The 12,215-nt window shown below is 46.3% G+C and overlaps 1 protein-coding gene across 6 annotated transcripts in view; it reads left to right on the forward strand.

Annotated features, from left to right (window-relative positions):
• The window catches only part of LOC123746032 (uncharacterized), an 87,966-nt gene that overhangs the window by 50,547 nt on the left and 25,204 nt on the right, over positions 1 to 12,215 (forward strand). For 4 of the 6 annotated variants that reach the window (XM_045727185.2, XM_045727190.2, XM_045727191.2 and 1 more), the window contains exon 3: positions 8,780 to 11,152. In XM_045727185.2, the coding sequence (XP_045583141.2) occupies positions 8,906 to 11,152 (2,247 nt within the window). In that variant the 5' untranslated portion in view covers positions 8,780 to 8,905. Of the gene's footprint in view, positions 1 to 2,088; positions 3,359 to 8,779; positions 11,153 to 12,215 lie in introns of those variants that run through there. The other 2 variants (XM_045727189.2, XM_045727186.2) reach the window with 2 other exon arrangements.

The raw sequence follows: 12,215 nt of genomic DNA on the forward strand, positions 1-12,215 counted from the left end.
GCGAGGGCTTTTGTTTCATTGGTTAATGGTACCATGGTATTAGGCCTAGGGGTTCGAGTGATTGGAGTAGGCCTGAGAGGCGGAGTTACCCCGGGGCAGTTAGTACCTGACAGCCATTGGCCAAGGGGCCAGGGCATCGAAATTTGGTTTGAAATGATTGGAGCTCCTAGCAGAGCCAAGCTCGTGGGGGAAACCATAGGCTTGGTTATCTTGAGGTTATCTTGAGATGATTTCGGGGCTTTAGTGTCCCCGCGCCCCGGTCCTCGACCACGAAGCAGCCCGTGACAGCTGACTAATACCCAGGTACCTATTTTACTGCTAGGTAACAGGGGCATAGGGTGAAAGAAACTCTGCCCATTGTTTCTCGCCGGCGCCCGGAATCGAAGCCGGGACCACAGGATCACAAGTCCAGTGTGCTGTCCGCTCGGCCGACCGGCTCCCCAAGGAATCCTTCCGGCTTCCTTGAAGGAATCCAAAGAAAATATAGTTAGTGTTTGTTGGACGGTCACTGGAGAAACAACTCCTCTCCCTGGGAGACCAAGGCCGAAACATCTGGTCAAAGACTTGCTAAGATTATATCTTTGCATATTTGTAATATTCTCCACATCATTAATTATTTTAACTCCCAAAGTTCTTCACTGCTTTGAATTTCTGACACAACGTTCCATTCATATATGCGCGTGTTTTTATATGCCTACTATGTAGATGCCACACCTGTGACAGGTAAAAGTATATTAAACACTACTGTACATGTATTTATGGGAGGAAGAGCGGGGCCTCCCTCTGTTTAGCGGTGGAATCCCTGGGATGGGGGTCCCTGCCTTGACCGATGGCTCAACTATTTTAGACCAGATGTCATGAGATACTTTGAGCTTTGTGAGTATTTAATTAGGCAGTCAGCAGCACACTGCTTGGGGCAGGGGGGGGGGGGTTGCTAGTGTGTTAGGATAACACTTTACAAACATACCCAAATATTCTACACTTGTTAGTGGTGCACTTTAATAACGTGCCCAAATATTCGCTATCTTCCTCCTCCCCCCTCGCTATCTTCCTCCTCCCCCTCGCTATTTTCCTCCTCCCCCTCGCTCTCTTCTTCCCCCCCCCCCTGGCTATCTTCCTCCTCCCCCCTTGCTATCTTCCTCCTCCCCCTGCGCACCTGACCACCAGGTAAGCACCCCCCCCCCCCCCCCCCCCCGGCTGATGTACCAGTGAAGAGCGTCGACCATACACGCACCAATTACTATCCAAATTAATATAATATTAAGCACCATCGTCCGGGTTGTTATCATTCATCGCTAGAGATAGTAATGCATGAGGAAATATTCCATCGCAGCTGATGACCGCCCGCCTTCGCTACTCCAGCCCGTCCTCGACAATTCTCACAACGGACAGTAAATGGTGTACTAAGACACCAGAACCTAAGCGAACTGAGCGATCCATGAATAAGAACATAAGAACATAAGAACAAAGGTAACTGCAGAAGGCCTATTGGCCCATACGAGGCAGCTCCTATCTATAACCACCCAATCCCACTCATATACATGTCCAACCCGCGCTTGAAATAATCGAGGGACCCCCACCTCCACCACGTTACGCGGCAATTGGTTCAACAAATCTAGAAAGCTTTTGTTTTGTGAGCCGTTGTGATTTATAGTATATCATATTTTGTCCGTTGAGGCTTTCGACGTCCAAAGGCGATGTGTTTATTCAGTTACTGAAGAGAGCAGCCAGACTCATTGTGCGCGCGCACACACATACACTTCTTTCTTTCTTTCATTTCTTCTTTCTTTTAAAAGCACGAGTTAAAAGAATTGAAGGGGGCGAGGGTTAGCGATAACAGTTGAGACCAGGAGCTGAAGACTTGGACATTGTATTAGGTAAGTATATACGCCCCTTACCAAGACTGTGGATATTCATAATTGTCCACAGAGTTCTGATCGAATCACGTATGTATTAAAAAGGTATCAAACAGTTTGATTTGAAAGTAAACAGGGTGATCGCTGGTATTCCCTAATCGTTATCGGTGCCTTGACGATAAGGGTTCTGGTTTCAACTAGTGACGCCTGATGCAGCCCAGTTTTTCTGTAGGGGTGGAAGGTGGCAGTGTGGCGGTGGAGCAGTTGGACGCGCAGACGAGGCTCTGGCGCCGCAGACGAGGCTTAGGCGCCGCAGACGAAGCTCAGGCGCCGCAGACGAGGCTCTGGCGCCGCAGACGAGGCTCTGACGCCGCAGACGAGGCTCCGGCACCGCAGACGAGGCTCTGACGCCGCAGACGAGGCTCAGGCGCCGCAGACGAGGCTTAGGCACTGCAGACGAGGCTCAGGCATCACAGACGAGGCTCAGGCACCGCAGACGAGGCTCTGACGCCGCAGACGAGGCTCAGGCGCCGCAGACGAGGCTCAGGCGCCGCAGACGAGGCTCAGGCGCCGCAGACGAGGCTCTGGAGCCGTAGACTAGGCTACGATCTCCAGCTGGGCGGGAGGTGCCTAACTGCGTCATCTACTCTGGTCAGCTGACTCGTTTCCACTCGCACAAGTTAGCGATATACACGTGTACACAGAAAGCATTGTGGGGTTAAACTAGATCCGACAAGTCGTGGCTGCTACACAAACACAGCTAAGCCAGCAGTCGGCAAGTAATATTTACTTGTAATAAAGCCCACCGACTGGTGGGGAAAGTGGCGCATGGTTGCAGGGAGGAAGTGTCAGGTGTGTGTTCCAACACTTGATTTTGTACATTTATTATGCAGCCCGCACCCGTCCCGTGAGCGGGTGTTGGAACACTTGAGGTATGATTGTGTGTGCTGCACAAGCCGCCAATACTACATGTTCATGTGTGACAATAACCAGTGACGGTATGGAATACGGGAATCTAGTGATCCTCGCTTGTACAGACAGTGACTGGTACACATTTTCATAACAGAAAACCCGTGAGGTGGTTGTATAAGAGCTTGGCGTCTGTTGCTGTTGTTATAGATTCAGCTACTCGGAACAAGTTGCAAGTAGCACGGGCTATGGTGAGCCCGTGACTTACCTGGCACAGGAGCGGCGCAAGTAGTACGGGCTATGGTGAGCCCGTAGTGGACTTACCTTGGCGTCTCAGTCCTGGATCCTAATTAGAAGCAACGAAGCACCATACCCTCTACGCCTCTGGGATCGTTGTCAACAAGAGAACTCCCTAAACCAATATCGAGTTCGATTTTAATCATCTTGAAGAGTCAGTATTGAGGTAATTACCATACACACACCCTTAACAGTTACTCTGAGAGGGGGAGCCACATTGCGTACAAAGCTGTTCAAAGGGTTCACGGCTGTTCAACACCATCCCAGCAAGCATTAGAAAAATTGCCGGAACAAAGGTAGGCTTATTCAAGAGGCAGTTAGACAAGTTCTTGCAAGACGTGCCGGACCAACCAGGTTGTAGTGGATGTGATCAAATCCACAAGGGCCGTGATATATTGCGCTATTGTGATATTGTGATTTGTGTGTATATATGTATATATATATATATATATGTGTGTGTGTGTGTGTGTGTGTGTGTGTGTGTGTGTGTGTGTGTGTGTGTGTGTGTGTGTGTGTGTGTGTGTGTGTGTGTGTGTGTCGTACCTAGTAACCAGAACGCACTTCTCAGCCTGCTGAGCAAATTGTGAACAAATTCACAAGGGCCTTGATGAAGGTTCGAACCTATGCATGGGATGTTCCCAGATGCGCCTTAGGGGGCGATAGATATTTTTTTTAAAAGTTGTTCAATGTCAACCAATATTTTTTTGAGTAGTTGTATATGAAAAAAGCTGCAATTGTACCAAGTTTCAATACTGCAGTCTAAATGGAAAGGGAGATTTAATTTTTTTTCAAAGAATACTACACATTTTCAAGTGAGTTGAAACCTTTCACTTTTTCAGATACAATCATTCTATGTTACTTTTCTGACACATTAGCATATGATAAAGGATCTGTAAAAGGGGATTTTCCAAAACATCTTTAGTTTTCCTAATACAAATAGTCAAAGTTCCTCCCAAAAATTATGCAAATATATCATGTTTATTGCTATTTATAAAATCAATAAATGAACTTAGGAAAAAACGCTTCCTTCAGATTTTAGAGACATAAACTTTACATATAAGTTTTTCAATGTTTCATAAACATTGAAAAATAAATCTTTAAAATATTAAAGCTTAAGATACTGCCATCTGTGGTTGAGGTTGACATCAACCATTTTCCTCCAAAATTTTCACCCTTACAGATAGGCTTACGTGCAGTCAGGTGTATGCGTTTCATACAAATCGCCCCATAAACAAATAAAAAATAAAATTAAAAAAGAAAAAGAAAAAAGTTTTAATTAATTTTTTAATAAAACTAATTATAATTTGTTTTTAATATATGCCATTGTGATAGCTGAGAGTCATAGGCATGATTTCAGTTGACACTTTTGTTTGATAATCGTTTTTGACCATTTTGGAAAATTTTTGACACATAATTCAATATTTTTTTCTCCCTATTTATGCTACGATGCTGAGACTTGGACCACATGAAACCCTTTTCATATACAACTTGTCATAAAAGTTTGATTGAAATCGAACTAGTTTTCAATTATTGCATATTTTGCCATATTTGGAACTAACCCCCCTAAGTCAACTGTACCACGACAACACACACCTGGGAACATCCCGTCCGTAGGTTCGAACCCTCATCAAGGCCCTTTATGGATTTGCTCATTTGATATATCAAGCTATTGTGATTTCTGTGTGTATCGGAAGACTTATTTGGCTTTAGCCTCTCCATTTGTTTAATTATACCCTTGTCAATGTGTATGTTACAGGGTATTTTTCATTAAGATCTTGGTAGATCGCTACCAAGTCAATTGTCGAGCTCATCCTTTATGGAGACTAATATGTAATAGTTGTTACAAGCTCGTTTCCTCCTCCCCCATCTACTAGTTGACTATAGAGTGTTTTTCTGTACTGTTCTTTGCAATATTTTTGTTTTATGCAGTTGGAAAAAAATCCTTTAAAAAAGAGCCTACTGGCCCCTTAAGGAAGCCTAAATATCGACTCAAGGATTGAGTCGATATATAACCATGTGTCAGTGAATGCTAAGTTCACTGACAAGATCAGTTGACACTTTTGTTTGTGAGGTCACCACATGGGAGCCGGTCGGCCGAGCAGACAGCACACTGGGCTTGTGATCCTGTGGTCCCGGGTTCGATCCCGGGCGTCGGCGAGAAACATATTATTTATAGAAAAAATATTCATTCAAATATCACTGAGTACTTTTTTGGTATTACTATGTGCGTCTAATGCCAAGAGCGCACTCTGGGAGTCGCACATTGGACCCTTGGGTCCAAGAGCTAATAGCTCGAATCTGCTGGCACAAATAGTGAATACAATATCATTCCTTTGTCTCTTAAAAATTCCGTAACAAGTTTTATACCTGCAAGTCCGGTTTGAGTCGTACCAGTCCAGTCATTGACACGCCTCGTTGCTGTACAAGCATCCGGTACACCCCCTGTTTCCAGCATCCCGGTCTCGCTCCAGTCCCTCCCCACTCCTACCTCCTCCCCTCATTCTTAATTTCCTTGCCTCCACCCTCATTCCTTTTCTCCGTGCTAACATTCCACAGGGAGAACTGAATCTAAAACTAACAAAATTCCACCCACACGCTACCTAACTATGGATACCAACAGTATACCTATGGATTTGTTATTCTATGTCAAAGAGCATTGTAAGAGAGCGATTAGTTCAGATTCACTTAGAAACCATAAGGGTACAAAGTGACTAATGGTAAATAGGTAAAATGTTAACACCCCCATTTTATGGTAACATCCAGCCCATACCACCTTATCTGCTTGATAGGTGGGTGGTATGGTCACACTACCACAGCCACACCACCACAGCCACACCACCACAGCCACATTACCACAGTCACTCCACCACAGCCACACCACATTTCAAACCTTAATTACCACACCACCACTAAATATATTATAACCAATACCATCTACATATCTTGCTATTGTGCAGAATGAAAGGGAAAATACAATTCCTGGCCTCCGTGACTGCAGGCGAGCGGCTTACCAAGACTTGCGTCTTATCTCCGTGTCAGTAATATTCCGAGGAAAATATATATCATAATCTTAAGTCTAGACATTTAATAGCCCACTTCCTCGATCCGTGATTACCCAGGAAGAAAACTCGTTTCAAAACATGAATGAAAACAGCGTTTACGGGAGACCGGTGAGGCAGTGGTGTCACGTGCGTCTGTTTACATCCGTAGAATAGTGGTCAGCTGAGAGGATGTTTTGTGATAATGTTTGGCGGGAAAAGTGTAGTGGTGAACCTCCAAAGGATTCCTGATCAACCAGGCTGCGACTCATACGTCAGGCTGCGAGCAGCCGCGTCCAACAGCCTGGTGGATCAGTCCAGCAACCAGGAGGCCTGGTCGACGACCGGGCCGCGGAGACGCTAAGCCCCGGAAGCACCTCAAGGTAACCTCAAGGTAGGTGTATGTTGGTATGACTTGCGCTGAGCCTTTTTTTTTCTATTTATATATTTTGATGAATTATTAAATAAGTCCTCCTACCTTCGTTAATTATTTTTGTTAGTTATTGTCATTATTTAGTTTTATATTAAATAAATTAATAATTATGTAAATTTATGTTTATAGACACTTATATTCACATTTCCCCCTGGCAGTTACACAATAATTTGGGCTTCCGGGGCCTGTGTGATGAACAGGTAAACTCAAACACAGGAATGGTCTTCCCCTGCCTGGCCACCAGAGGGGGGGAAAAAAGAGGAATTTCCCTGCGTACTATAGTTTAAAGTTTAAACGGCGCAGGTTTAGAGATGGTGGGTATTTCCAAATAGTTTACCATCCAGGATGTGTTTTTTGTTTCTTGTAATAATTTCATGGTGTGCGTGAGGTGGTGACTATTAAGTCTGCTGTGGTGTGGTGTTCAAGGCCACGTGGTCCATGTGGTCCATGTGGTCCATGTGGTCCATTTGGTTCATGTGGTTCGCTGGCGGCGAACATAAGTGACACCACGTCGATTCATCACCATGCATAGTGGGCCAGCCAGAGGCTCAGGGCCCGCGCAGGAATATCCCTGCAAAAAAAAAATCACCATGCAGCTTGTTTTCCTAAGGTTTCCCAACATCAAGAAAACGGTCAATTTGAATGGAATGTCTCTCCTAACTTACCAGAGAACCCAAAACCGAAAACGGGACAGTTGGTCACTTTCGCCAGCCGCTTCCATTTTCTAGTACGACAATTTTTGGCCTTATGTAACTCAAACGATGGAAATGCGACATTCTTTGTAAGAGGACAGGTTGCACCATGACGAAATAACGTGTCAAAGTGCCGAGTACACGTTAGTCAATTAGATATTACTATGGAATAATTAGGAGGGTTTGTTATGTTAGCTCTAATGTTTGTAAGTGTTGTGGTGGGAGGTGGTTTCTCCCACTGCGTTTAATCTCGGAATTTTACTCGCAAGAATTGCTTCACAGTTTGTAGTTTTTTCTTAGTGTTGTGTGATTAAACATATTCAGTTCCCACCTTGTGTCAAGATTGTGAGGATGAACCAGCAATCCTTCCACCGACCCTACCACCTCCACCAGTAATATAATACCACCACAACCACCATTAATATAATACACCACCTCCACCATTAATATAATACCACCACAACCACCATTAATATAATACACCACCTCCACCATTAATATAATACCACCACAACCACCATTAATATAATACCACCACCTCCACCATTAATATAATACCACCACAACCACCATTAATATAATACACCACCTCCACCATTAATATAATACCACCACAACCACCATTAATATAATACCACCACCTCCACCATTAATATAATACCACCACAACCACCATTAATATAATACCACCACAATCACCATTAATATAATACACCACCTCCACCATTAATATAATACCACCACAACCACCATTAATATAATACCACCACCTCCACCATTAATATAATACCACCACAACCACCATTAATATAATACCACCACAACCACCATTAATATAATACCACCACCTCCACCATTAATATAATACCACCACAACCACCATTAATATAATAACACCATAACCACTGCTACATTATTTGACCATAAGACGAATTGTAGACTGAAATTGCTTTGTGCGTATGACTTGCGCACAAAATAATGCGTATTGTCTTAGCGGAAGGGAAGGGTATGGGTTGAACACATACACAGCGTGTGTTGCTGTGCACAACAGCCTGTTGGACCAAGCTCTCGCAAGTCTGGTCTCAGGATGGGCTTGGGGAGGTAGAAGAACTCCTAGAACCCTCTCCCAGGTACAGTCTAGGTGCATAAACTCATCCTCCCAAATTAGTCTCGTACACATTTTTCACTCTTCAATTTGTTTAATTCTGTCCGAAACTCAGAAACAAAAACCGAACACAGCAGCGTCCTACTGTATCATAGGCCTAACTAAATATCCTAGGCCTAACCTAACATATCCTAGGTCTTAACTAACATATCCTAGGTCTTAACTAAATAGATCAATATTTAATATACCCTTGACCTATATAATACATATACGCCAAGTATACGTTTAGTACGATCTACTGGGGTTTGGTGTGGGAACGATTGTTACAGGTTTCAATAGTACACAATGGGCTAAATGTCTTGTAACTTTGTAAGGTGAGCGGGTTGTAGTGTGGTTGTGTTTAGCGGTCCACGTGGCAGTTTCTCATGTTGTTTTATTGTGTTTTGCAGGTGGTGAGGACCCCGCAGGTGGTGAGGACCCCGCAGGTGGTGAGGACCCCGCAGGTGGTGAGGTGGCGATAACCCCACAGGTGGTGAGGTGGGGTGACCCCCCACCCGCTGACCCTGTTAGTGAAGATGAAGCCAGTTTATGTGCGGCCAGAAGGCGACAACGTCAAGCGGGCTACGTGCTATGTGTGCGGGTACCCGCGGTGTGCAGAGTACCCTCTGGCGGTCAGGCAGCAGGCCACCGGACCATACTTTCCCTTCTTGGAAACTCATGAGCCCCCAGACGGCTCAGAGCCTCCCTCGGTCGACGGTCACATCCTCTCGTGCTTCCTCTGCTATTCTTACCTGACACAGCAGTGGCAGCTGTACGAGCGGAATAAGGTGCCGCCCGTCAAGCGCATCTATTGGCTCAAGCGGGTGGACAATGGGCCGTACACAGGTGTGGAAGGAGGCATGCAGAGTGAGTATGCCTCCCAGCTCCTGGGGCTGACACCGGACCCGCCCCCGCCCCCTCCCTCCGACCTTAAAAGGCCAGGGCCTAGTGGAGCTCGATCTCAGCCGCCCACACCCGCGCCTTTGGCCTCTGTTGAGGTCAAGAGAACGAGGATAATCCCTCCTCAGCCTCAACCCCCAAGTTTACCCCTTCCACCTCCCGGAGTGCCGCCTCTGCCCTTGGGTCTCGCAGTAGCTCAGGTGGGCCTTCAACAGGAGGCTCTAGACTTGTCATTGGATGGCCGGCGAGGCACCAAGCGTGAGAGGGAAGAAGATGTGGGGTACCGAGACCCGCGGCCTCCCTTGGCAGCTCCCCCGAGGACGGAGGTACTGGACCTGCGGATGCCTGACAAGAACGCCACCACCGAGGTCTGCTACGTCTGTGGCGACCACCATAAGAAGGGAACCTTAGTCGATATATATGCCAAACAACAAAGTGGAAGTTGCCCTTTTTTTCCGAGCCTGATGCTGCACCCTCGTCCCAGTAAGTCGCATCCTATGGAGGCCTCGGGGAGGGTGCAGGGCTGCCGGGACTGCTACAGTCACCTGCAGCTGCAATGGGACGCCTACGAGGCCCACAACATCCCGCACGGAGAAAGAAATTATTCTCTTCGTAAGAGATCATCTCTGATGCAGGATTGCACCGCTTTCGTGTGCTATAAGTGCGGCAATGAGTGTCCCTCCAGTTCCTTATGCTTAATATACTGCAAACCGAACTCGGAAAATGAGCCATATTACCCATTCATTCAAAGATTAGACCCTCCGGAAGGTGCGTCGCCAATCTCGCCACAGGGAATGGTCCAGGTGTGCTGCGTATGTTACAAGACCATCCCGCAGCAGCAGAAGGACTTTCAGAACAGAAAAGATAGCAGCAGCAGCAACAACAGGTCACCGGAGCTGAAAGGGAATGCAGGCGAGGGAGTTAATACCGGGGATGATCAACGTGGTGGTGGTGGTAGTACCTCCATGACCACACCAGTACCACATACCCCGCATCCCTTGCTCTCCCGGCCTCCCTCAGCCTCGGCTGTAGATGCAGACTCCCATTTGGAAGAGGCCACCTGCTATCTTTGTCACCAGAACCATACACGTCAGGCCATGCACTGGCTAGCTATGGTGGTTGAAAGCATCACTCAGGACGGCATGTACTTCTCTTTCTTAAAATACTTGCCAAGGATCGGTCAGAACAGCGTAGTTGAAAATGGGCGGGTGTTGGCCTGCTCTCCTTGTTATCAGCACCTCAGCAATCAGTGGGCCGAGTATGAGAAAGATAAAGTACCGACGGAGCACCGACAGTTCTCCCTGAGAGCTATGCCCTCGAATTCTCAATCCCCACGTCTCACCCCGGGCCCCAACCTCTCCTCGCCCGGCATGTCTCCACTCTCAGACAGCTCCCCACCACATGGCTTCTCGGCGGCGGCAGAGGCGCATCTCAAGTCCACGGAGAATGTGAAGAAGGCTCCACCAGGGTATGTGGGTCAGCCTCTCCACACACTGGAGGTAGTGCCTGCAGAGCAGGACCCGAAGGCGCCTACGCTGCCTGTCATCACAACCCAGAACGCCCTAAGCATCGCCATCAATTGCTTCGTCTGCAGCTTCCACTCTAAGCCCGGACAGACGTACGCCCTGTGGAGCAAACCCCACGGCACGGATCCCTTCTTCCCATTCTTGGAGAAGCACCAGTCAGCCCACCCGGAGGCTCGTGTTGATGATTCCCGCGTCCTGTCTTGTCTCTGTTGCTTCCACTCGCTAAATCTTCAGTGGCAGCGCTACGAGAAGGAGCAGGTGGCCCACTATGCCCGGCTCTACGACACCTACAACTACTCCTGCTTCATATGTAGTCTCAAGACCTATCGCAAAAGACTCTACCTCCTCCCCGTCAAGGTAAGTATCATTACTTCATAATAACTAGCGTCACCTACGACATGGCCCTTGACCTTCAGTTGGCCCCTGTAACATGTGACACCTCTGCTCTTGGACCTGTATATAGTTTGTGTCAGCTCAAACTGTCAGCTTTTCCTTGAAATTAATTTTGGCAGTTCGCATGTTAGACAAAAAGGAAGCGATGAAACCACAACAAAAAATAACGTAGAGAACTTCTTATTAAGTTAGAATACGTTTGGTTAGGCCTTGATCCATAAGGCTATTATTGTCTCTGCTTTTAGTTTTTATAACTTTTTTTCTGACATGTCAGTCTATAGTTAGAAAGTACGAAATGTGGACCTTTATATATATATATATATATATATATATATATATATATATATATATATATATATATATATATATATATATACAACAATCCAAATATTGCATAAACGTCTTGGAGTGTGGAATGTGTACTATAATCTTGAAGGATTTGTTGCAAGTGTAAATAAAGTGTACACTAAAAAGCCCCGAAATCATCTCAAGATAACCTCAAGATAACCTCAAGTAAAAAATATGAGAGGATTGCTTGCACTGATAGTCATCTGCCAGCAATGCCCGGCTGTGAACCGTAGCCTGGAGAGCTTCTTTAACCTTCAGGAGGCCTCTGTGACACCTCGGTGGCCTCCTTAACCTAGATAATGTCTGCGGCCTGTACATGGCGTTTTAAAACTGAAAGTCCTCGAGTACCAGTGAGAACCTTTCTTCAACCTGCAGGTCGTCTCTGTGCAGGTTGAAGGCCAGAAATGATCGTACTCGAAAATGGAAGTAGCTCGTGAAATTGACATAATGTCCCATTTTCTGTTTTGGGTCCTCTGGTAGGTTAGAAGGCACTTTAGTACGACAGTTTCTTGACGTTGGGAGGATGGGCTGCTCTATGACGCCTTTGACGTTACGTCATTCATGAAACCTGACGGTGTACCCACCTAGAGGTAAACCATTGACTCATTAGTGTACCTGGCAGTGTACCGACTCACTGGCGAGCTGTATTCAATGGCCTTGTTGCTGTATTTGTATTACT

Source organism: Procambarus clarkii, chromosome 78, assembly GCF_040958095.1.
Source record: "Procambarus clarkii isolate CNS0578487 chromosome 78, FALCON_Pclarkii_2.0, whole genome shotgun sequence".
In the NCBI taxonomy this organism is placed as follows: domain Eukaryota; kingdom Metazoa; phylum Arthropoda; class Malacostraca; order Decapoda; family Cambaridae; genus Procambarus; species Procambarus clarkii.